Source organism: Zootoca vivipara, chromosome 1 (assembly GCF_963506605.1).
Source record: "Zootoca vivipara chromosome 1, rZooViv1.1, whole genome shotgun sequence".
NCBI lineage: Eukaryota > Metazoa > Chordata > Lepidosauria > Squamata > Lacertidae > Zootoca > Zootoca vivipara.
The window spans coordinates 101830772-101857209 of record NC_083276.1 but is presented as its reverse complement, the minus strand read 5'-3'; the positions used below and the strand labels follow the sequence as shown (position 1 = coordinate 101857209).

At 39.5% G+C, this 26438-nt stretch overlaps 2 protein-coding genes across 7 annotated transcripts in view; one reads left to right on the top strand and one right to left on the bottom strand.

The window, feature by feature from the left end:
- Window positions 1-75: 75 nt before the first annotated feature.
- ORC4 (origin recognition complex subunit 4) lies at window positions 76-24113 on the top strand. Of its 6 annotated transcripts, none has more exons than XM_060279628.1 (15): window positions 76-203; window positions 4124-4195; window positions 5944-6020; window positions 6992-7082; window positions 8417-8492; window positions 9417-9502; window positions 10523-10571; window positions 11367-11518; window positions 12188-12361; window positions 13434-13510; window positions 14374-14476; window positions 15080-15188; window positions 17161-17256; window positions 17345-17412; window positions 18372-24113. In XM_060279628.1, the coding sequence occupies exons 2-15, from the start codon at window positions 4136-4138 to the stop codon at window positions 18552-18554; spliced, it is 1401 nt and encodes a 466-aa protein (XP_060135611.1). In that variant the 5' UTR covers window positions 76-203; window positions 4124-4135; the 3' UTR covers window positions 18555-24113. The 6 variants fall into 6 exon arrangements, with proteins under 6 accessions (XP_060135611.1, XP_060135608.1, XP_034987021.2 ...); XM_060279625.1 differs by lacking the exon at window positions 76-203 and adding an exon at window positions 229-367; XM_060279634.1 differs by lacking the exon at window positions 76-203 and adding an exon at window positions 355-412.
- The window catches only part of ACVR2A (activin A receptor type 2A), a 53604-nt gene continuing 49565 nt past the window's right edge, over window positions 22400-26438 (bottom strand). The window contains exon 11 of the mRNA XM_035131116.2: window positions 22400-26188. Coding sequence (XP_034987007.1) covers window positions 25994-26188 — 195 coding nt within the window. The 3' untranslated portion in view covers window positions 22400-25993. The remainder of the gene's footprint in view (window positions 26189-26438) is intronic.

Below are 26438 nucleotides of genomic sequence, written 5' to 3'. Positions count from 1 at the left end.
GGAGAAAAGGGGAGGGGGGGAAGAAAAAGAGGGGAAACCGGAAATTGCGGGAGGGGAAATCAAGAGGGCAAAAGCGGAAGTAAGCCAATGGGCGGAGGCGGAGAGGAGTAGAGTCTGAGGAAGAGACACAGGAAACCCGTTGACTCGGAGCCGCTGCGCGTGTAAATAGATCGGCGCCCTCGCGCAGGGGTCACGTGATAGAGGTGCGCTCTCTCTCTCTCGCTCGCGCGGAGGTTGCCGGGAGGGCATTCATCAGAGCTTGGCGGCGGGCGCTCGGAGTAGCGGGCGGGAGCCGAGAGCGAGAGTGACGGGAGGGGGAGAAAGGGGAGGCGCTCGCTTGCTCGGGAGTTGCCCGTGAGCGTTGCAGGTAACGGTTGGTCCAGGACGTGGTTTTGAGGAGGCTGGGGGGAAGGTGAGCGCGCGGGAACTGCGTGGAGGAGGGCGGGGCTCTGTTTAAAATTCCTCACCTTGGCTTCGGTTTTTTGGTGGTGGTGGTTTTTTAAAACCGGACGGTGGTTCTGAAGCGGTTCAACGGCTCTTGCACCTGCCCTCTCGCCCTATAAATAGAGAAGGCGTGTTGGGCTGCTCTTTTCCTCAAGGCGAAATAGTGGTGGGGTGGGGATGGGGGCTCTGAACGGTTTTCTCGTCCCCACCTTTTTTTTTTAAAGGAATAAGGATCTGTAGGTGGGTTGTGAGAACGGAACACGGCCATGGTGTCATTAAGCCCAAGGCAGGATATTAGCAGGGGCGGTTGTTAAATATGCACAACGGCGGGAAGGCTGGACTCCCTGGTGGGATTCTGCAGGGCAGGCTAGTAACCCACTTGGTTATGATCTACTCTTGACTTTGACGACATCATGGCCATGGTGGGATTTGGGTTTAAGCCCTGTCAAAGTTACAGCAGCCATATAGCTTCTTCTCCCTGCCTCCAAACGGATAGAGAAACTGTTAAGTATTGAGGACCAATATAGGAATTAGAGGCTGGCTGAGTGTTGACGTACGTAAAGTGTATGTAGGTGGCATAAATTGCACATGCATTATTTCTGAAGTGTATTGACTTTGCTATATTTGACAGCACATCCTTCCATTTTAGCCCTCGGTGCTACTTGACACGTGTTGTGTAAATTGCTCCTGCCAGGCTTCCAGTTGAAAATTATAGTGTGTAAGCCCCCTCAGGGTACGGACCTGGTTTGCTGTTCTTTGTAAAGTACAGTATCCTGTCTGTTTGGTTAGAGCAATTGCATCCCCACTTCAACCAAAAGTGGTTCCCAGAGTGGCTTGCATACAATGAATTAAAACAAGACGGTCCCTGCCTGGAGGCTTACAGTCAAACAACAAATCAGCACACAAGGGACAGAGATGGAAAAGAGAAAGCAAACTCAGGCACCAATTTAAACAGTAGTTCCTATAGTGACTAGCTAGTATTGAAACAGATTGCTTGGCATCAGAGATGTCTGATAGGGTTGGTCTTTCAGCAGAGCTGATGGGATGAGCCCTACTTCCACCTCTCCTTCTGAGATAGCCTGATGGAAACTCTGCTGCCAGGTGACAGTTGATGGCATTGTATAAATATAATACTGTGGTGATAAAATTATAAAGTTATAAACAAAGATCAGGATTGGAGGACTGTGATATATATAGCCAGCTGGTATGAGATGAGTAAACTGAAGTGGATTGGGTTTGAAATGGAGGTTAAAATTTGGTTGGAGACTACTATAAAGTCTCTCCCCTTCTTTTCTAAAGACAAAACTGAATGCAAAAGTAGCACTGGAGTAAATTAATCTCTTCATTGTGGCTATCACTACTGCTTTTCAAATACTAGGGTTTTTTCCTGAGCTATAGGGGCTTGTCTCTACTTCTGCCTGTCTCACTGCTTTCTGCATATTAATGTTTGTTCCAATTCAGCAGTAAACAGTCAATTTTCCCCAGGGAAAGCAGTGGGGCAAACAGAAAACTGTACATAGTCTTAAAGTCAGCAACCTGTCTTCTGCCTTGGGTTCCATTATGCTAGAAAGGCGGGATATAAATTAATAAAATAATTGATTTAAAGCATCTGGCTGTGTTTTCTTGATTAAAGTATTGATTAAAACTAGGTACTGTACAGTACATAAGAGTAAGTTGTGGTCTTTTATTGTATTTAGTTAAATAAGGTACTGAAATTTGCATACTTCCCTTCCCAAAAGCAGCTTTCAGTCACCACACATTAGAACCCCTGGAACTGGGAGATGATCCCATATGACTTGCCCTAGCTGTGACTATATTCAACCATGGTTTACCATTATGTGAACAAGATAGCTAATTATATTCTGCCATGTTTTCCACACCAACAAAATGTGGTTAGCAATAATTGTGGTTAGTTTTAAACAAACTAACTTTAAACTGTGGTTTTTGCAACTGTCCTTTTAAAACCACAGCTCTGAGCAAGATGGCAAACTATGCTGAATTAGAAGTGACTACACAGGAGGAAAGGCTTGAGCCAAAGGCTAGGCGTGGCTTGTCATTTATGCTAAACTGTGATTTGATGTAATGTTTGAACATAGCTACTGTGCCCATCTCAAGTTTATTTTTGCATAAGGTACTGTTCAAGCATGATGATCCTAGGCCAACATATGTAAGTAGGAAATGGGGGCTTTGCACTCTGAAGTCATATGCACCTGACATAAGCCCATCTCAGTGTTGTAGAGCCAGTGTGGTGTAGTGGTTAAGAGCAGTAGACTCCTAATCTGGGGAACCGGGTTCGCGTCTCTGCTCCTCCACATGCAGCTGCTGGGTGACCTTGGGCTAGTCACACTTCTCTGAAGTCTCTCAGCCCCACCTACCTCATAGGCTGTCTGTTGTTGGGGGAGGAAGGGAAAGGAGAATGTTAGCCGCTTTGAGACTCCTTTGGGTAGTGATAAAGCGGGATATCAAATCCAAACTCCTCTTCTTCTTCTTCTTCTTCTTCTTCTGAGCCCAAAACTTGTGAAGAGCTTTTATTCATGATGCACTTAATTATAGGCAAAATAGATACAAAGGCTTAGCTTTGGATTAGCCCAGATCATACATACCCAGGAATCAGACCCCTTTGAGTTGCTTTAGTGTTGTGCCTAGCCCAACATTCTATATTTGCTTGAAATGTGTAGTGTGAATGTTGGGGTATATTGATTGGAGTCCATGTCTTGTTTCAGGGTGAGGATCTCTCACTCCCTTATGCATCTGTATTTTCCAGAGAAATAATATAATTAGTGTCTGAGCATTACACTTCAGATCACTTTCACACAGATCATGGTTTGGGCAGATGCTGACATGTGTACTCTCTCTTGGTCTCTGAATGGTGACATGCAGTCAGTCAGGTGTTGTGAAGTGAGGCACTGGGTAAAGCTATGGTAAGGCTACAAAGCTGCTGCCGTGTTTTATTCCCAAAGTGTCTCTGAGCCCTGCTATGATGGGGCCCAGAGATATTCTGAGGAAATGAGGATGGCAGTAGCTGTTGTGAATGTTTTGCCCTGCACTTCTCTTCTCAGTGGTGGACTGAGTTCCACCACCTGCCCCTATTGCTGCTTGTCCAGCCTGGTAAGTTAATTCTGTCAGTGGGGAAAGCAGCACTGAACAGCATTGGACCACTGCAGAGATGATGGTGGAGCTTAACCTGGCACTGAGAAGAAAAGCACTGGGCAAAGCATCTACAGTCATACCTGTTACTTACGGGTTTGGCGTGTCTGTAACCTGCACACATGCGCAGAAGCGTCACATTGCGTCACGCGTGTGCAGATGCGGCGCTTCAGGATGCGGCCTTTTCATGTGAACGGGCCTCTGGAACGGATCCCGTTCGCAACAAGAGGTACCACTGTACACTGTCTTCATTTTTCAGGGATCACTGAGCATCTTACTCAGTGCCCCTTCCAACTTGGCACCAGCCCTGCCTACAAGAAAATGAAGTTTAAAACTAAACACAATTTTAAGACTTCTTGCAAAGAATAATTTTCCAGTGTCATGCATATGATTTGTAGTGGCTCATAGATTATTTCGGGATCACAGTTATGCACATTTCAGGCTTCTGTTGAATAAAGAACCATAAAATGATGCAATACCAGTCTTATGTGTAAGGAAGTTCTGCTGTAACATAAAATGTTTCTCTTTTAAGGCTTGAATTACAATGAGCAAACGTAAGCTAAAGGAGGAGGATAGCTTCACAAATGGGGAATGCATATCAAAGGTTAGTATAATTGCTTGAATAGGAAAGATGAAGTTATAAATTGGGGGGGGGGGGGAGGTTGCTGACAAGTATGCATGTCCTACTTGCACATGAGATGTTTATTCTTTTGCGACTCATGTACAAATTATGCATTTGTGGAGAGAGATGTGGATTCAGTCAGTCTCTCTTGTTAAGTGTGTATAAATCTCTCTCACTCACACTCATTTGATAAATTCTACCAAAACCAATTCTGCTTACCACCTGATTGGATTTGCAAATGCAGCACCAATGTGATCGCTTACAGCTGCACATACAAACCCATTCATGTGTAAACCAGCAAGAACACCCTCAATTCCTGTCTGTGTGCTTAGCCCTTAATGCAGTAAATGAATCCATGTGTAGAAGCCCACTTCCACAATTGCATACCTATTACTAGATAATTTCTGGAGTGTATATGTGTCACGACTAACGTCACGGCTACTGCTTGTTATTGTTTAGCTGGGGTGGGGTCATAACTCAGTACCGTAGGTAGATCACATGATTTGCTCTGTTCACCAAACTTTAGCTCCGAATTTAGTCTCCAGCATCATCAGACAGGACTGGGAAAGATCCTTGTCTGAAATCCCAAAGAGACACTGCCAGTAAGAAAATAGATTGCTGAGATAGATGACCAATGGTCTGACTTGGTGTATGGCACTTGCAGTGTTCCTATGTAACTGCATCTCTACTATAAAGAATCCTGGATATTTGTACTATAGCAGGGTGGGGAACATTTTTCAGTCCGAGGGCGAAAGTGGACAGAAGAACAATGGAATGCAATAACTATCAAACTGGTGCTAACACTCCATTTTTGTGTAATGTGATGTAGAGGTTCATGGCGGAGCAACTGCAGGTGTTTCTAGATGAACTGATTATCTAGATCCAGTGCAATCTGGAATCAGACCTGAGTTTGGGACTGAATCAGCCTTGGTTCCACCAATGGATGGTGCTTTATGAACCATCCCGGACCCTGTAATCATTGAGACCCTTCTTCAGTCTTCCCCTTCCACTGAAGATCTGGAGAGTTCAAGTCCATTTTTACTTAAGGGCCATGTCCAAAAGTAGCATTGGGAGACTGTTATTTGGGGCCATGGAAGTTACATTATAGGGTCCCCTCGGGTAATATTTTGTTCCCAGTACTATTTAATATCTATATGAAGCTGTTAAGAATGGTCAATAGGAGTCTGGGGGCATGGTCATTAGGAGTCTGGGGGGCAAGGTGTCATCAGTATGCTGATTATATCCATCTCTGTTACATCTGAACTGAGATGTTGTTAAAGACCTGGACAGTGCCTAGAAGCAGTTAGGCCAGTAAGCAGAGTCTGAATCCTGAATCCTGAAGATTGAGGTTTTGTGGGTGGGTGGTTCCTGGATATGGGAGATAGGCCGGTTGCCTGCCCTGTTTGAACCTGTACTTTATCAATTTTCAAGCAAGTACCATACATGATAAGTTGCTGACACCTGATTAAAACTATTTTATTCCATAAGGCATTTTCACCATGAATGCTTCTTTGATGTTTTAATCTATGATGTTTAATTTATGTTTTATATTCTCTGTTTGCATTTTGTAAGCTGTTTTGGGACCCAGAAGGAGAATGGCAAGATATAAATTGTGAAAATCAATCAATAACAAATTTGTAGCTTACTAACTTCCACAGGATAAGAGAAAATTGTTAAATGACAGCTGGTTGTGCTGTGCATATTTGATGTCTCTATAACTCAATATGCAGGTACAACGAATATTGCGTGAAAGGTTCTGTCACCAGAGTCAAAATGGGAAGTTGTTTGGAATTGAGCTCCAATACAAGTAAGGAAACAGTGTATTTATGTTTGTTTCAGATAACCCCTTTACTGATCTTGTGGACTTTAAACTGCAAATTTTGTAGATATCAATATTTCAAATATTTGTTCCACAAATACTGGGTTCTTACCCATCCTCAAAGGGACTCTAAAAAGACTAAAACATATTCATAGGGAGGGAGGAAATGTTCCCAGTGGTTCTTATGGCATACCTCAAATGAAAGCTCTCTTTTCATTGGATCGTCACAGTAGTTATCACAGTGCCATTGCCCTCCCAACCTTAATGGATCATTTCACCGAAAGTGGTAGAAAAGCAACAGCCATACTTGTCCTGGAATCGTTTTCAGTAACATGGTCTCAAGTCAGCACTATAGCAGCTATTACATTAAGGAGGATGAGGGGTTCTAATCCTAACACATAATCACTTGACCTTACACGGGGCTCCATAAGAAGTGTGTAAGGTAGGTATCCATCAGTAAGTAATGTGTTGGTGAAGAGAAGACAGTGGAAACTCCTCCATCATTTTTTTAAAAAAAACTTAATAGTTAATAACTATTAAAATATGAAATCAAGCATAAAGCTAGTCAAAATTACCCTACTAATTAAAATAAGTTTGTACTCAATCTTTTGAACTAGCTTAGAGATATATTTACAGAGACTATAAATCTAGGGTTAGAATTTGTCAGTAGAGATTACCGTAGTTTTTAAAATTAACTGTCCTTTTTTTCCTTCCAAGAAAAAAGCTAGCTTCTTGAGAATCAGAAAAGCATTTAAATAACAATTGCACAGACAAATGTGTTCAGTTCTGTTTCTTGGTGTGTTGTCATAATGTGTTTTCTAGATGGGTAAAGGGAGGTGGGCTGAGACTTTTTAAAAATAATGTGATTTTGTTTCTCTGAGATGAAATTTGATATCTGAAATTATTCCAGGTCTAAAGTTATTTGTCTTCCTCATTCTCTCTCTCCTTGTCTTACTCAGACAATTACTTGAGCTTCTGAAACGTACTGCTATCAATGGCGAAAGCAACTCTGTACTCATTATTGGACCTCGGGGATCAGGGAAGACTCTGGTAATATTTAATTCCATTTAGTTTTTATATATTGAGTCCCATGTGGAAAGTTGTAATTTAATGTACTGCATGAAAATTATCAGTGAAATTCATTTTCTTTTATATCAAATGCTGGCTTTGTGGTGAGAGGGAAGAAATTTGTTTCATAATGATGTTAAAGCGAATTCACCAGCCCATGCATTTTGGTACATAGAATGTGACTCTCAGAGCTTTTAACCTTGCTTCTTTGAAACATTTGAGATGCTTTAGCTTCTTAATGTGTTATTTTATTCGAGTTTCTACCTTTTATTCTACATCTTTTATTCTATATTGATCTTTTTAGGTCTCTTGACTAGAAAAACCTTTTCTAAACTTCAAAAATAAAACTGTTTTCTAACTAAGCTTTACTTTCCAGTTTTGATAGGATTATGTCCTATGGTGCCCATCCAGTAAGGGGAGGCTCTGTGAACAAGTATGTTCTCCCCCATCCTTTCCACTGTTCTGAAGGATCCCCGTATCCTCTCGGGATTTGAGGAAGATGCAGGGGGATCAGGATACCATTGGATGCAAATTTCACTCTTTGGCATGCTTCCTGACTAATACCATCTAGGGAATTGATACTTTGAATCCCTTGCTTTTATTTATTATATTTATTTATATCCAATTTTAATGATACAAATCCTTATATGTAAAACCAAAATAAAATCAAAACATATTTGTCAGGATCTTTCCCACAAGGCGCTTACTGGTAGATAGCCCTGTTGTGGGAAGGCACAGACCACCTAGAATAGGAGCAAATCTCTACTATTTTTCCTTTGTCATGCCATTGTTTTTTTCATTTGTTGCAATTACGAAATAACTCTTAAAAGCTGCAACAAATGTTACATTCCACTTGGTGCATTTAAAAGATTGTGATTTTAACATCATGTTCTTTATTGGAAACCAGAAGTAGTCTTAAATCTAAATGAACAATTATTTGTTCAGGTTCAAATGAAACTTTCTATGCACAGAAAGGACTTAAATCCGTTGGAAATGCCGCAGATAGAAGCAGGAAGATATTTATGGCAGTTGCTTTCTACAGATTGCCGTTCTGTCCCAGAGGTTACCCCAGCCCACCAGTGCAGAATGTTAGCATCACGGGGGACAGTGGAATAATAAGTAGATCTTCTCAGCTCTCCCAACCACCACTCCCAAATCCTGTGCTGGAATCCAGTCCCTTCTATAAACAGATGTTCAATTTTTTCTGTTACAATAGTATAAATCATGCCCATAAAAACTTGTTTCAGTTTTAAATCCTGATACTATGTAGTAAGCATATGGCATAAGAAATTATGTTTTGTTTTATTTCTTCCTAGTTAACATGTCATGTCTTAAAGAAGCTCATGGAAGTAAAGGAAGTAAGAGAAAACATCTTACAAGTTCATTTAAATGGTATGTAATTTGGTCACGTCAGCTGAATTTCCTTGAAGATAGTGCTAATTGAGCCTTGTAATTCTGTACTGATCTATTTCAATTAACAATTTCAAGGAATTGTACTTATTGTAGCCATAGTATCTACTGGCAGCAAAGATAGAATTGTACATAAAAGCTCTATAAAAAGCTGTGTTAACATAAACATGTTAGCATCATGTGAGCAGACATCCACATGTGCAATGGAATTTCTATTATCCATCCTGCACCCCTGTTGCAAGTCTGCTGCAGATGATCCCCTAACTACCCAGGGTAGATTGCCAGGAGCAGGCTACAGAGGGAGGAGAGAAAAGGAAAGTCATGGTGCATAAGTGGAAGTTCATCCTGTTCACACATGGAAGTTGGATACCACCATATATTATCAGTTTTAACAATGGGTTGCTTTAAAGGGTTGAGAATATGCCATGTGATCAAGACTTAACAACTTACTGTTTAGCAAAAACCATAGTTTGTTGTCAACCTGAACAGGCAAACAGGTTTGCACTTTCCTTCCAAGAATTGCAAACCCTGCCGTAGTCTGTAGGTCTTGTTCAAGGGGCATTTACAAACCATGGCTATGGGTTTTTTTTCTAGACAGGATCTGAATGTGTGAGGTGAAGGAGTTGGAGAAGGGAGTATGCAAGCTCAAGGCTCACTCATATAATACCAAACAAGGCTTTGTTGCACTTGAACTGCCTAGCTTTCATCTTCCTGAAACTAAGGATCCAATGCAACTTTGAGAGAAATGAGCATGTGATCCTTGGATACTTAATGACATTTCTAAAATTTGCTTTGGCTGCTACTATTTTTTGAAATATAAAATGCATTCTTTTTTCTGTCTTTCTGGTGGGGTTTATAGAATTTCCAAATCTAGAATATTATTGTGTATTTGCAATTGTCTTCTAGGGTTATTACAGACCAATGATAAAATTGCTCTTAAGGAGATTACAAGACAGCTAAATCTAGAAAACGTGGTTGGAGATAAAGTTTTTGTAAGTAAAACATTTAGCTGTGCTTAAATATATATAGTCCACATTGTTGTACTCTTTCACGTGTAACTATATCCATATGCTGCAAAATCATAAAACCATGTAAGGGGCATTGCAAACGCAGCTTTCCCTTTGAGATTTCTTAGACTGCAACACAACCAACTGGGTTGTTATTATTTAATTATTTATTGCTATGCTCCCACTTACCTGAAGGCAAAAAAAATGCCATCATTCCTATGTTGTCCCTTCCCTTTAGTGATATTTTTTTTCCTGTCCTTGCTTGAAGCAGGTCTTTATATAGCTTGTGCTCTTCTGGCTTTATTTTACTACTTTTTGTGTGCATATGTGTTTCCCAGTAGTTTTTACTGTGGTTTGTTCCTTAGGTGTTCATTTTAGGTTAGGTTTTTACTCCGATTCCCATTTGTTTCTTCTCTTGCCTTTTCTATGATGTTTTAACACCTGCTTCTTTACTGCTAATTGGTTTCATATTCAATTACTTCTTCTGGTTAATCTTCCTCTGTTTTAACCATTTTATATTATATATATATATAATATATGCCGCCCAGCTGACTGAGTTGCCCCACTTTGGATGATTCCCAACAAAATAATAAAAGCACTATAAAACAGCCATTAAAAACTTCCCCGTAGAGGGGTGCCTTCATATGTCTTCTAAAAGTCATATAGTTATTTATCTGTTTATCCCCTGCAACTGATTATTCCACTCTGATTACACTTTGTAGAAGCTGTTGCATTTTTTTTTTTTGCAATAGCATACAGTTCTACAAAATACAATGGATGGGATTCCGGGGGTGTTGTTTTGGGGGTTCCCACCACCACCAAAGAAAAACCAATTTCACTTGGTGCAATGGTGGCGGGAGGAGAGGGGGAAAGCCCTGCTGCACAAATGGGAATGTTTGTGCATGGGTTCTGCTGATAGGCACTCGTTTGGTGAATCCTGCTACATGTTTTTATTTTAAAGCTTAATATCTACCAGATAATCATTCAGATGTTGTTATCTTTTAGGGTAGTTTTGCAGAAAACCTCACATTTCTTCTTGAAGCATTAAAGAGAGGTAAACATATTTTCTTGGTGATTAATAACACATTATTGGGGCTTAATGACAAACACTATGACCAACTCCATCCAGATTACTAACTGGTATCCATTAGCATTTCTACAATCCCTGTTTTAAATCAGCTACACTGGTTGGTTGCACTGGTTGCCAGTTTGTTTGCAGGCACAGTTCAAGCTGCACACTTTGGTACCTAAAGCCCTAAGCAGCTTAGGCCCCAAATATCTGACAGCCTGGCTCCTTCTCTACTGTCTCCTTCTCCTCTCAGACAATTGGGATCAGCAGAGGAGCCCCTCTTGGTATTTCTGTGTCCCTCAGAGGTTTGCAATTGACCACTAGGGAGTAGGTATTCTCTGTGGTAGCCGCTAAATTATGGAATTCTCTCCCCATTGAGGTGCATCTATCATCCTTGTGGTACATTTTTTTACCGTATGCTGAAGACGTGCCTCTTTACCTCTTTATATATATAGATTGTAGTTCCATTGTTGCATTAAATATTAGTATCATTCTATTTTAAATTGTATCATTGTTTTGTTATAACCCTCCCTGGGACATTATGGTGAAGGGTGGGTAAGAAAATCTGTAACTTAAATACTGCAGTAAAGGAACTCAAGTGAAATGTTAGGTGGCTTTGCCTTCTTACAATGAACTGGAAGTTCTTGCTAAATTGCAAGTTATGTTACAGTTCTTTCAGTTGTTTGCAAAGAGATACCTGTTGAGCTAGTGGAAGTCTTTGTGCAGAACCACTTAGTTGAATTGGGCCCCTAATAGTTACCCGTTTGTTTTATGTATTAGGTGACCGTGCTCACAGTTGCCCGGTGCTGTTCATCCTAGATGAGTTTGATCTGTTTGTTCATCATAAGAACCAGACGTTGCTGTATAACCTCTTTGATGTGTCCCAGTCAGCACAGACACCTATAGCTGTTGTTGGTCTGACTTGTAGACTGGTAAAATAAATTTAGTTTTCTCTTAATATATGTCGCCACCAGTGCATGTAAATTCAGATGATGACTAGTAAAGATGCTTCTCTTTAATTGGCTAGAGACCCTGTGCAGGGAAAAGTAAGAGACTTGTAGGGATTGTGAATCATTTTCATTACTAAATAAAGAATGCTACTTTAACCACACTTAGTAGAACTTCCTGTGTGTGCTACTGGAGTTGAAATAGCTTAGTCAAGTAATACTGCTAATAGTATTCATGTTGGCTGAAAAGATTCTGTTCCTCTTCTAATGAGGGTTGATTGAGAAATCGTAACGTGAAATACCTGTTCAAATAATCATTTTTAATAGATAATACAATTCAGATAAAGATAATTTAAATAAGTTGCCAACACTAGTATGCCCAATAAACTGAAAACTAATCTAGATATTTGATAGTAACTGAGATCTCTAAAATTTTCTGTTGCAAGCATTTAACCTATGTATACAGAATTTCAAATAAACTGTTTTATAACGTATGTATTGAAGTTGTCATTCTGCAGAGCTGGCAAATGCTCAAGCATAATTCCGAGGTCAGTTTGCATCCTTAAAAAGTTTTTTTTAAAAAGTTAACTAGCAATTGATATTTTTTTCTCGTAGATTTCTTAGGTTTCTGTCCTGTTTGCAATTTTTCACTAGGACATTCTAGAACTCATGGAGAAGAGAGTGAAGTCAAGATTTTCACACCGGCAAATATACTTAATGAATTCATTTGATTTTAAAAAATATCTGAATATTTGTAAAGAACAGTTATCCCTGCGTGCAGAATTTCCAGAAAAGTCCTTTATTCAGAAATGGAATAAGAATGTACAGGTAATTGAAATGATAATAAGCAATCAATTGAAATTTCTTGCTGAAGTCCTTCAAACTAACTGCTGGGTAACAGTGCTTATACAACTTGAAAAGGAATGCATTGGAATGTACTTATTCTAGTAGAAATTAGGATCCAAGTTATGTTCTGTTAGTGTACAGATTTCCACTTGTGAAATGGAAATTTTCCCTCCTCTCCCTTGCAAACGCCCCTTTGGTGCCCTCAAAATCAGCTCTGGATAGTTTGTGGACCCCTGGAGCAGATTTTGGAGTTGCATGGGAGGAGAGGAAAGGGAAGTCTTGTTGTGTGAGGAGAGTTCTGTGTATAAGCTATCATTTTTAATTTTATATCAAGTATTACTTGAAGGTACTTTATTGCTTCCCTACCTTCTGTTTTCAAAACCAGCCACCAAGTATATCTAGCACTGGTATCTGCCTCTGTAATTAAAAATTTGTTTGAAAATTGCAATGCTAGATTGTAGAGTAAAGGTCTCAAACACTATTACAAAGAGCAACTATGGTAAAATTATTGCATTTATCACTTTTTTAATACAAGACCCCTTTCAAACAGGTACATAAAAATTCCCCACCCACCCCAGAAAAGTGAGATAAATTAGTACATAATGACATCATCCTATAAACTTAATTTTACTAAAGTTTCAACTGGGCAGAAGAAAACAGTTTTTATTAGTATTTTAGTACTTGCTTTGAAAGGTGATTGAGAGCAAAGTTTTCATCCAACTTTTCCAATCAAATCCAAATAACTGGTCATTGGCCATGACAAATCTGAATCAAAAATAAATACAAGCAAAAGGGATGCCACAGCACAAATAATAGTCTCTATTTAGATCTCTGCGTCTCCCTTACAGTTCAATGCCATATGGTCCAGCATATTCTTTCTGATCTTTTTGTTAAAGCCAACCACATGGTTTGCTTTTGATAAATTATAACAGATTATATTTTTGTGATCAACTGTGTTATCCTACCAACTGTATAAAAATGTTTTAGTTGTATTAAGACGAGTAGATTGCTTAAAAATTATTGATTTTGAAAATAATGTTTTAGTCTCTCTTAGAAGACCAAAAGGTACAAGATGTACTGCAGAATCAATTCCATTGTAGTAAAGATCTGCGGTCTCTCTTCATGTTGTTGGTAAGATCTTGGCACGTTTATTTCTGCCTCACATTTTACTGCTATTCATGGAAATAAACTGATACTTCTAGTTACAAATGGAGTTAATACAACTACTACCGTGTATATAAAAGAAAACTAATATGTAAAGGAAAATGTTCTGATACAGCATGCTGGCTTAGCCCTTTTCTAGTGATAAATGCTTTTCTGAGGATGGGATCCAGAGTTCACTCTTGCCACCAGCAGTATTCCCTGAGCAGAGTTTCACTCAGGAGATGCACTTAAGGGCAGGTGGTGATTACCCCTCCTGTAATCATAGCAACCCTTCCCCGTGGAGCAGTGTGGAAAGTCTGTGCCTTTTAAGTTCTAATAAAATTCTGCAAGTCCAAGGCTTCCTGTTGACTATCATGACATTTATTATGTTTGGTGTGTCTTACTGTCTTAAGAGCCCCCTCCAGACCACTGGAAGGACCCATATACAGTTAGGAATGTTAAATATTTCCCCTTTATTCTGTTTTATATATTCTGATTGCAGGATTTGGGTTCAGAAACTATGTAGAGAAACAAGTTTATTAAGGTTCTATCTCTGGCCTGGTTTGAATATAACATTCCAGGCTCTATAAACCATTTCTTAGGAAGCCAGGGACCCATGTCATGCACCCATGCTTGTCCTTTCCCCCTCTTCTTTGCCTGCGTACTAGCTTTAGTGAGGATATATTGGTTCTTCTAAACAAGAAATATTTGTTAAGTCTGAAAGAGGAAATTCTGCTTGAAAACCAGATTTACTGTTTGGTGTGGGCAGCATCCAAAGTGGGTTTACTCCTGCTTGCTCATAAGGCATAGAATCGTGTGACTTGGCTTTTTGTACTGTTCCCTCTCCAAAGGAATTCTTCTCCATTTCTTCCCTACCTTCAAAAGGAGCAAATGTGGCATTCCTCTCTCCAAACGAAACCCCTGCCCCAAGACCCACCACTTTGTTTTCCTCAGGTAAATTTCTATCATGGGGAGAGCTCTATGGCATGATCCTTCATCATGGTACAGTGACTTCACCCACTGAAGGTCTTGCATAGCTTTTACATATTATACCTTAGATATCTTCAACACTACAGAAGTCATGGAGTGTTGGTACTGTGCAAGTTTTTTATGGTTGGTGTGTGGAAGTATTCAAGACCATACCTTTACTAAAATGTGCATATTTTCAACCAGAAGCCCTCACCCCTATGGGTGGTCTTCACCTCTTCAATTCCTCCATCACAACCCACTATTCCCTTAACTTCCTTCTATAACTGTATTTTTCTGCTACAGTATTGGCCATGGCCTCAAACTTGGGAAGGACCTTCAGAGGTCCTTCATAGTGCCAAAAAGCCCTGTCACATGATTCTCTGCCTACTTAAAAAATAGGAGTTCACAGACCAACCAGAAAGAACCTTCACTTGTAAGTACCAATTTTCCAATCTCCACGCTGCAAACGTTAAAAATTTTAAGAGTAGTCCTCTTTATAATGCAGCCAAATTGGACTTAAATCCATCTAAGTTGTTCTTGATCTGGTAAAACATTGTATTACATTTTCTGATTGCCTTTTGTCTTTAGATGCTTGCTTCAAGTAGTATAACTGTCTCACACCCGTATATCAACGCGTCAAACCTTCTTGAAGCAGGCAAACACTGCAGAATGGACTCTAAAGCAAATATTGTACATGGTAAGATGACAATGTGTACTTACTATCTTAAATTATGTGAGCACTTTATGTACTTTCTTTGTTTCAATTGGATCATCACACCCCAAATAATGCTTTGAAGCATGCTCTGCAATTGGGTGTTTCTCCCTCTCCTCACTTGCTCTTCGTCCTTTGTGGATCTCCAGATTCTCAGGGATGACTGAAGTGGGCACTAAATGCACGGTTTGTTGAGGATAGTCTTGACACTGCCACATAGCATCAGACATGTCTCAGTGGTAGATCATAAATATTGGGGAGGTGGAATAAGGCAATCTTTTAAATATGCTGTCACCAGTGAGTTTATGGCTTTATATTTAATAATAGTAAGACCTTAGGAGAGGGCTGGCAACCTGTGCAGCTCCTGCAACACAGGTGCTATACCAGACGTGGGTACCAGTGGCCAGTAGCGACTGGGTTGCAAAATTCGGCACCAACTGCAGCTTCCAAACCTCCATGGTCACACAACAAAGAATGCGTTACAGTGCTTCATCTTTTCAGGTTACTCCTGCTTCAGCCACCAAAGTCAAGCTATCCCAATCCAGGAATGGTTACAACAGATGTTGGTAAAAGGCTTTCTGAGCCACAGAAGTAACATGAGCCTCAAGCAATAAGCCTAGATCCAGAGTAACCCCTCCCCACAAAAAAGACCGCATAGTAATAATAATAATAATAATATAATAATTTATTATTTGTACCCCAGCCACTCTGGGCGGCTTCCAACAAAGATTTAAATACATTAAAATGTCACACATTGAAAGCTTCCCTAAACAGGGCTGCCTTCAGGTAGTTGTTTATCTCTTTGACATCTGATGGGAGGGCGTTCCACAGGGCGGGCGCCACTACTGAGAAGGCCCTCTGCCTGGTTCCCTGTAGCTTTGCTTCTCACAGTGAGGGAACCGCCAGAAGGCCCTTGGCGCTGGACCTCAGTGTCTGGGCAGAATGATGGGGGTGGAGACGCTCCTTCAGGTATACTGGACAGAGGCCATTTAGGGCTTTAAAGGTCAGCACCAACACTTTGAATTGTGCTCGGAAATGTACTGGGAGCCAATGTAGGTCTTTCAGGACTGGTGTTATATGGTCTCGGTGGCTGCTCCCAATCACCAGTCTAGCTGCCGCATTCTGGATTAGTTGTAGTTTCCGGGTCACCCACGTAGAGCGCACTGCAGTAGTCCAAGCGGGAGATAACTAAGGCATGCACCACTCTGGCGAGACAGTCTGCAGGCAGGTAGGGTCTCAGCCTGCGTACCAGATGGAGCTGATAGAAAGCTGCCCAGGACACAGAATTGACCTGCGCCTCCATGGACAGCTGTGAGTCCAAAATGACTCCCAGGCACAGTTATCCCATTCAGGACCAGGGAGTCCTCCACACCTGCCCGCCTCCTGTTCCCCACAAACAGTACTTCTGTCTTGTCAGGATTCAACCTCAATCTGTTACCCACCATCCATCCTCCAACCTCCAAAGCTGCTCCTTTAGAAGGGAGTGCAGGCTGCTGACAGCTCCAGACAATTGAACCACTCAACCACAGTGCTTCTGTTTTGCTAGAATTTAAGCTCAGTTTATTGGCCCTCATCAATCCCACACTGCATCCAGGAAGTGGTCCAGAATTTGCACAGCCTCAGCTGTCTGCTATTAGTCAGAAGTCTCTGAACCATCTGGGAAAGCTTCACTGGCCAACAACTACAGGATACAACATACCCAGAGGGTGGGGCAGGTCCTACCCAACAAGTTGTCACCTTGGGGTAAAACCATGTTAGGCTTAGTGTTATAATTGACCAAGTAGACTTCCTTTCCTTTATCGGATTTTTGAAATTTAAAGTCAGCTTTCCTCTTGAAAGCTTGAAGGAAGAAATAATAAAAATAGTTTCAAATAGCTGTTAACATTTTAGATTAGGCATTTAAAAAGCTATACTACCATGAAAATGGCTATTAAGAATTGTCTTCTTTCTCTAATAGGTCTGTCTGTGTTGGAACTCTGCCTCATAATAGCCATGAAACATTTAAATGATACTTATGAAGGAGAACCATTTAATTTTCAGATGGTTTATAATGGTAAGGTGACATCAGATTTGTAACAAAATGTGTAGTTTATTACCTCTAAAACAAAAGTGTAATATAATTTGTATTTGCTTTAATGTAGAGTACCAGAGGTTTCTACAGAGGAAAGCACACACAGTGTACAGTTTTGAGAAACCTGTTGTTATGAAGGTATGTACTTTATTACATTCTTTTGAAAGCTTCTGTCCACAGGAGCCAAATAGTTTGAAATAAGATTGATAGAAGAACTGGAACTATAAGATTTAGCTCCCATTTTTTATTTTTAAAAAAGATACAGTGGTACCTCTACTTACGAATTTAATGCGTTCTGAACACACATTTGTAAGTCGAAAAAAATTGTAAGTCGACTCCCATAGGAATGCATTGGGAGAAAAAATTCGTAAGTAGAAGCAACCCTATCTAAAAATTCGTAAGTAGAAAAAATCCTATCTAAACCGCATCCAAGATGGCGGACGGAGCTCCATTCATAAGTAGAAACATTCATAAGTAGAGTTATTCGTAAGTAGAGGTACCTCTGTATTCTAAAATGTTTTAGGGTTGTATGCTTTACATAGGTGTCATAGTCTTTTCATTACTGTATTTGGTACTCTGCTGCCCTCTAGTGAACATTGTATGCATACATGTAGCTTTGATGCTGCAAATGAGTTTTTTGTGTGATGGAGATTCTGTTTTAGAAAATAAAACTAAACAGCCTAAAATACAGTAGAACCTTGGTTTATGAACACCTCAGTTTACGAATTTTCAGTTTACGAACGCCGCGGACCCATCTGGAACGGATTAATCCACTTTCCATTACTTTCAATGGGAAGGTTTGCTTCAGTTTATGAATGCTTCAGTTTAAGTACTCCGCGGACCGTCTGGAACAGATTAACCCACTTTCCATTACTTTCAATGCTTAAGTTCGCTTCAATTTATGAACAGACTTCCGGAACCAATTGTGTTCATAAACCGAGGTACCACTGTAGAGGCAAGATTTTTGCTGCATCTTAATTCTTATTCAGTAGCAAACTCTAATCTAAAATATCTGTAACTGCAAATTATGTTGAGTTTCTCCGTGGATGATGGGGAAAGATTCTAATGATGATTCGTTTGTATTTTTTAATTTTTAGGCTTACGAACACTTGCTGCATCTTGAATTGATAAAACCTGTAGAAGGACCATCTATGTGCACACAAAGAGAATACTTGCTAATGAATCTTCTTTTGGACAACCACCAAATTATGGAAGCTCTGCAGGTTTACCCAAATTGCCCAACTGATGTAAAGGAATGGGCTACATCTTCAGTAAATTGATTGTAGATTTGAGATATTTGATAAGATTCTGGAGTGTGGTACTTGGTTACAAATAATCCAGATGAAAAATCAGTGTTATCTACTGAAAGATGACCTTTAAAAATGTTCTTCAACTGCCCAATGTACTTGATTAAAAAGTGTGTCCCTCTTTTCTTTGGTTTATTTGTTAGTATTTCCAAAGAAGGGGATTTTGATCTGCAACAGAAATCCCATTTTCTGGGTGATACCCAAATTGGAGTGAATTCATTCACTTGAGCACGACTTAGTCTATTGCAGTGGATCTACTCTGTATATGACTAGCATTTACATTTTTCTTTTGGTTGTTGTCTAACAAGTGTATAAAGGGAAATGTTGCTATTTTATTACAGCTGGGGAAAATATTCTGTTTGCGTCAGTCTCTCTTCTGGTAGTTTACCAGTTGTGCTTAGTTAAACTCTTATACTGAAATTTTTCTTACTTCTTTAGGAGGTTGATGGCAAATTATTTTGGATGCTGTAATAGTTAATACAGAGAAGACAGTTCTATGAAAGTCCTGATTGAAATTGTAGTAGGACAACTGGCTGGCTTTGCTTTTCCTTCAAGTGTAGGTATTTTCCATCTAACCACCTAGCAGTATTGGAGACTATAATTAGCAAAAAAAAATCAATGTAAATACGTATATGTGGATATATATGTGAACCTATGGGGCAATTTAAATTGGAAGTTTAGAATGGGGCAGTAATGGAGTGTGGAGCTTCGGTCTTCATGGAAGGCAGCTCCTAACCTGCACTACTCAGAGCAAGAGAAGTCAGCTTTAATAATAGTCTTGAATATCCCCACAAACCAACTGCTTTCCTAATGCCAAAGAAGCCTTGTTTCAAAGCCTTTGGGCTACACTGTTGCATAGCTAAATGGTGGCTGTTAGCAGTTGTAGTTCAGCAACACACCTGTATATCACCTTTGTCTAATGGCTGTGTCCACAGGACCCAAGGTTCCTCATTCCAGCTGTACAGGGTCAATTGCTCATGTGGTTTTTTCATAAAAGTTTGGGGAGTGTTTCTAGCTCCTGGTTTGGAGGTTACTTCTCCAGTGGGGGTCCTCTAGATGATGATGTACTCTTAACATCCCCAAGCAGAATTGCCAGGAATGATAGTAGTTGTGTAGTTCAACAGCACTTGGGGGAATCGGGCTGGAGAAGGCTGCCCGCTTTAGTATGAGGAAACACTGTGCTGTGCTGCGGCTGTAAAATGTTTTTTTTTTTAAATAATACTGCTTCTTAGCCTTCCCTTCCCTCAAACCCAGCTGTCTACCTTTTGTTCTCTTTCCCCTATCGCTTCTCATCTGATGTAGGACCTCTCTGTAGTCTTTACTGCTATATTAAACTGGTTCCTTATAAAAAAATTCCCTTTAATTCCTAGAAGTTTCAAGAGCAGCAGATAACTCATGATTCCTTGGAGCTAGTTTTTAGTGTTGGATCTATATTATTAAAGCAGCTACTGGGCATTGGTATGTTTGTGCAAATTTAACTTTGTTGCCTTGTTAGTACTTATTTCGAAACTACCTCATGTCTCTTTGCCATATATGCATGCTCTATTTTCTTTTGTTGCTGCTTTTAAAATTCTGAAATAGCTACACACCTGTATATAAATCTTAAACTTGAAAGGAGAGTGAATAATGGGTGGAGGAGAGAAAACTGTATTTGTGTTTTCAACTCTTTGATTGGATGCAATACGTTATCAGTGCACCTTTTTGCACATTGTCATGGTAAACGATAAACTGCTGTTAAATAATGTATGGCATTTACCTATTTTCCTTATGAGACAGGGCCAGAGCACGCACACAATAGTGACTTCAGAAATGAGGAAATGTCATTCTCAGTTGACTGTATTTTATCAGGCTATTGTAAAACTGTTTGTAGTTATTTGGCTTATTCAGCAGTACAAAACCTTGATGAAAACTAGTTGTATAAGTAGATTTAAAATTGTGGCCCATTATGCACCAGAAAGAACTGTCTTGTGTCAGTAATATTTATGGCTGTGGGTTAAACCACAGAGCCTAGGGCTTGCTGATCAGAAGGTCAGCGGTTCGAATCCCTGCGACGGGGTGAGCTCCCGTTGCTCGGTCCCAGCTCCTGCCAACCTACGGTAGCAGTTCGAAAACATGTCAAAGTGCAAGTAGATAAACAGGTACTGCCACAGTGGGAAGGTAAACAACGTTTCTGTGTGCTGTTCTGGTTCGCCAGAAGCGGCTTTGTCATGCTGGCCACATGACCTGGAAGCTGTACGCCGGCTCCCTTGGCCAATAATGCGAGACGAGAGCCGCAACCCCAGTAGGTCACGACTGGACCTAATGGTCAGGGGTCCCTTTACCTTTATTACCAGTAGAAGGAACCCGTGTGTGTGTGTGTACGTGTACACACACACACACCTGCAAGTGCCCCAAATGACTATGTAAGAAAAAAACTCCCCATGCTAGGATTACTATGACAGCAGCAGCAGATACAATTTAAGATCGCAGATCTCTGCAGGTCTGTGTGATGCGCTTCCCTGCAGTCCATTACCAAAGTCCTCCTTCCCAGTTGTAATCTGGTAGAAGTAGTAAGCCTGGGTGAAGGGAAAGTATCATGGAGAGAGCTTCACCTTTGGGAAGAAGCATGTATGAATATCTGCTGCCACTTTAATTTGCAGTCCCAGTTGTGTTAGATGTGTTAGTGTCTTACACACACTCGGAAGACGGGGTTGCCACCATAGTTCACAGTGCAGAATCAGACGATACTGTATAGGGTTTTTGGGGTGTGTGTGTGTGTGTGTTTTCAGTCAAGCCTGCTATGCAAACAGTCAGGTATTCATTCACACAAGAGCAGTTGAAGAGAGTATGGAGCAGCTTTTGCTATCCCTTCTTTAACACTGGTATTGCTTTGGTAGTTAAGTACTGTATCAGACTTTCTCTTCTTCCCTCAGCTCACTTGAGCTGCAACAAAAGAGCAGACAAGATTTCTTTATTGGTTATTTGTTTACTAATATCAGGCAAATGTAACAGCTTATAGAGGGAGAGTTCAGTAGCTCTTGGTCCATTTGTTGTATCCAGACAATCTGTAATCACAGGAGTGAAAGGAAGTGTAGTTGCATCAACAGCCAGAATTCATATTGGTAGACAAATTCTGAATGAGCCTTCAGTTTTTCTCACTTGGTAAGAAGTAGGGTTTATGTAAATACACTGTTCTTCAAATTTAGGAGCCCTGTTTGCACAAACACAAGGTTCCAAAAGCCATTGTACAGCCGTTTTGTTAGTTCAGGCCCTCGCTCCAATATATGGAAAGTGGCAGGGATGAGAACTGAGTGCAGTTGTGCTCTCCCCCTCTCATACCCTTGCAATTGTATGAGGGTGAATACCAAAATAGTGCCATGACAACATCCAGAAAGGCTTCACACACTAATTTAAAACATGTATAGAAAGACAGTGTCTTTTTATTCTAATCTTGAACACAACTGTTTACACTGGTGGTGGTGGGAGAAATCCAGTTGCAGTTGTCAGCTTAGCAAGGGCTGTTTAAGGATGTATAAAGTAGTTCGGATCATCCCTTTTTTCAACTACTTTTGAATGACAGAGCAAGAGAGTATAAACAAACTGGCCAATATACATATATGTTGCTACCGAATTCTGCAGTGGTCTTCTGCTTGCACAACAGGACTTCCCTTCTAGACACCCCCCTCCCATCAGTTCCAGAAAGCTGGGGACACTCTGGAATAAATATTGCAGAGAAAGCAGAAGTCTTGGGAACGTGTAATATGTTGAAAGCCATCCAGCATACATAAATTCAAAGAATTAAAATTAAAATGGGGTGGGGGAGAAAGACTATGCCAATCTTAGTAGTCACTTAAATTTTTATTCATCTTTGTGGGAATAAGGAAAGAGCGCATACATTTTATTTATACAATATTTCACAATCACTTATCCAGAATGGGAGTTATTTTCTTTTTAAATACTTGCCAAAAAATAGCAAGAGCAATTTGACAGTAGTACAACCACCTGTGCCAAGAACACTGACAAGTACAGAGTAAAGCTAAAATACTTGCTTACCAATATCTTGAGAGGTAACATCTTATATGGACTGAGTGTGCATTTAAAAAAAACCAAAATGTACTGCTGGTTGAGTATCTTGAGGTAAATGGTGTTCCAACAAGGATACTATCATTGTTTGCTCATAATCCTGTACATAGCTTTCTGCATCTTATACCAAATATTCCTAATAAAAATGCATTAAAAAGGTTAAAAAGAGAAAACTGGAAAAAGGTCAACCAATCAAGTCACCTCACTTTGTTAAACTACAATCAGCAATTTATTCTGTAGAACTGTAGTATGAACAATATTTATTACTACTACATCTGATTACACCTTAGTTATGCAAGAGCTACTCCACATGGATTTTGCTATCAAAGAAGGTATAATGTTGTGTATTTTAATCCAGACTCATTTTCAGAATACCACCATGAATGAGAACGCTAGGTCAAAGAACTCCAACAATTACGAGGCACAATCTGTTCCAAAATGCTAAGTTATATTTAGTAGGAACTGTACAAAGAGTAGTCATGCATCATGTGATATAAGTTCTTAGCATCTAACACAAACTGAAAAGGTATTGCAGGGTTTAGACTTCTGAGTTGATCACAAAACTGGCTAATCAGTTAAATTCTGTGGCAATTATATGGCAGCCAACTAAGTAGATACAGGCAAACCAAAGACAACTGAAAGCTTGAGCCGTAGCCCTAGCTTTTCTTCACAAGTCAAAAATACAAGGTAAACCACCCGAGCTGGCCAGATCCACACACGCTGTATGGTTCAAATACAAAAAGCAACAATGGTCACAATATCTGCCAGAAAGCAGAGCATCCTAGCTCAGCCTTTCTCTCTCTCTTAATATGTGGCTTTATTTGTGGGTCTTGGCTTAAGCATTTTAAAACTTGCCCGCCTCTACATTTTCCGCATACGTAAGTTGGAAACAAAGATGTTGAGGTTTTCTGCAATATCTTAAATATGGATCTACAGTTTGGTGAATTTTAGCAATTTCACAGATTCTACCAAAATAGTTTTTAAAAATTAAGATATTTTTTCCTGAACAATTAATTCATGATAATTCTCTAAAAAATCTGAATAAAGGTACTTATTGGGGGGTTTCAAAACTCATTCTTTTTAATAATAAAAAAAGGATGGAGACATTACCCCATTTGATTGTCAAGTTCTGATGATTTTCCCTATATGACCTGCAAACGGAAATGCATTAGCAAAAATACATAAGAGAAAAGTTGCCACCTGGCTCAGGGATCATATTGGTGGAAATTAGTGTTTGATGGAAAGCTGCTCTATTAAAAATTGGAGTAGATTCTCCAAAACAAACATGGCACCTGTGTTTTAAAACTGTTATTGTATTTACATGTTTCTGGATAATCACCAATACACAGTTCCTACATTATTCTAATATCTGTCCATTTGGATATTTTCAGGCAAGACTTCTTGAGTTGTTATATCAAGCTCTAAAATCAGAAGCAAGCACATAATTTACCTTAGTCCAAATAACAATAATAATTCAAAGTCCCTCTGTCAACAAAGAAAAATAGCAATTGTGCCCAACAGTATTTTTAACCCAATTAGACCATGGATTTCTTATGGCTACAAAAAAAAGGATAGATGAAAAAAACCTCTGGGTTGTATGCCAGTTATACAGAAAACAACTCTGCTATTACTGCTCTTCCTAGCAAGTTTGGTGATCAAAATTTTGTTAATAAATAATTATTTGTTCCCAGAGATTTGGTACATAAGAATACACTGTGGCTTAAATAAATAACTGTTACAAGAACATTCACAGTGAACTTCTGATTGTGACATTAAAAAACACTATTTAAAAGTAATGCACCTGACCAGAATCTCGTAACACTGGCTACTGTTGGTTCTGTACTTTAGTTTTAGACAGTTAACTTACTTTGGCCTGTGTACATGTAGCTGATCAAATAACTCTAGTGTATTATTACTTTTGAGAAGTACTTTGGCACCTGTCTACCTGCTGCCCAGTTACTAGAGTTTTCTTTTTTTTATTGTAAGGCTTAACTTATTAAATGCCTATAATTCTTGAATACCGTAATTTAAATTTAAAGTTGTATGGTTGTTTTTTTCTAGACTGTGCTACATTGTAATCTCTACAGAAATAACTGCATTTGATGGCAAGCATATTTTGAGAGTGAATGTGTGACTTATTTTTAATTTAGTGACCACAGGGCAAACCTATGCATCACAGAAAAAAATTACTCTGACAAGTCGGCACCAAAAATCAAGTGTTGTGAAGCTGCAAAAGGCAACACATGAAGAGTGAGGAGTTCTGGGTAATGAAGCTTCCTGAGCTGATCCTGAAACAGTGATACAGAAGGTGCTGTATCCTGTTTAGTGAAACAGAAAATACACTAGGCAGAACATTAACAAACATAGATTGGAAAAAAAAATCTTCCTTGAAAAGAATTAAAATTAAGAGCTTTCCAGTGCCATAGCTCACATAATTTTTTTTTAAAAGTCATGCTTAAATCTTTAAAATATTGTCACACAGCAAACCTAAATAATATTTAGTAAAATAAATGTATGCAATATTTTGGGAAGTGGAGGTAAAATAAAGCTTTAAACTAAAAACCGGGGAATTTTGCCATTTCAAACAATACTTTTTTTATACACAAGCTAGAACACAGAAAGCCTAATACCACTGTTTTAGGAATGGCCATTGTCTTGGCATGAAGCACAGCTTACCATCTTTTTATTTAAAAAAACACTGTGAATCTGTAATACATATTTTACAAAATTCAAATCAATTATTTCAGTTTTGTTAGTGTTGTCAATTTAGCATAGGTGGAACTGAGGTATACCTTGTTGAGGGAGGTTAAGTAATGCTTGGAAGCCTTTTTGCTAGATCCCACGTTGATTACATAGAACAGCAGCACACTAAACATTCACAAGCTGTGTCATATTGGCATTACAATAGTCATTTATATAAACACAACAGCAAATGCAATAAAAACAAGTTACCCTTTTTTCTTAAATCTGAAATGAAATGTTTGATTTAAAAAAAATAGCAGTAGTTCATTTTAAGGAATTAGTCTCTCTGACATATTAAGAAATACAATGTCAGCTTTTAAAATATTTCACTAGCCAGGATAGGTCCAATGTTCTTCAAATAAGTTCCTGAAACATCACCTTGCCGTATTCTCAGTCCCACGTCCTTCTGGCATATGCAAGGAATGCAGTAAGTCTCCTGGATTCATGTCTGGAGTAGGGCAAGGAGGCGTCTTCCTACTCACACTCCAAAGACAAACTTACCATTCCATAATTTCACGCAGAGAAAACTGTTGAGCAGAAACAGGCCCGTTAGCTTAGCAGCTCCAGTTCAGAGTCTGATGGGTAAAGATGTGTGACCATTGTAGCTATCATAGACTGGATTCTTTGGGAGGAAAGTCTACATTTGTCACCATGGTGACCACAGTCACAATGTCCTCTGTTGTTATAATGTTTGTTAGTCTTTGCATCTGAATAATCCTTTCCTCTACACAGCCTGCTGATAATCGAGCTTCTGCGTCATGATCCCAACACTCTTCTATTGTTTCACAGAGCATTGCCATTCCCTAAAAAGGAAGGCGTATAAATTACATTAAACACAAAGTAATCATCATCAACAACATAATTAGAATGGAAACATTCAATTTTTGACGTAAGCTGTCAAACGTGATAATCTTAGAAGAAACTTGAATCCCTCTTATAGTAACACACACTCATTTAAAAACAGTTGATAACCTTCCATTTGGAGAACGCTAAACATTCTGTACATGAGGCTGCTCTTGAAGATGGCTTGGAAACTGCCCGATTCTGCAGCTA

What these genes read in the sequence shown, in the direction of transcription:
- ORC4 (XM_060279628.1), top strand. Translation starts at nt 4,136, where the DNA reads ATGAGCAAACGTAAGCTAAAGGAGGAGGATAGCTTCACAAATGGGGAA. An exon ending in GGGGATCAGGGAAGACTCTG is followed by an intron (nt 7,083 to 8,416) that starts GTAATATTTAAT and finishes ATTTCTTCCTAG; the next exon opens with TTAACATGTCATGTCTTAAA. An exon ending in AATGGAATAAGAATGTACAG is followed by an intron (nt 12,362 to 13,433) that starts GTAATTGAAATG and finishes AGTCTCTCTTAG; the next exon opens with AAGACCAAAAGGTACAAGAT.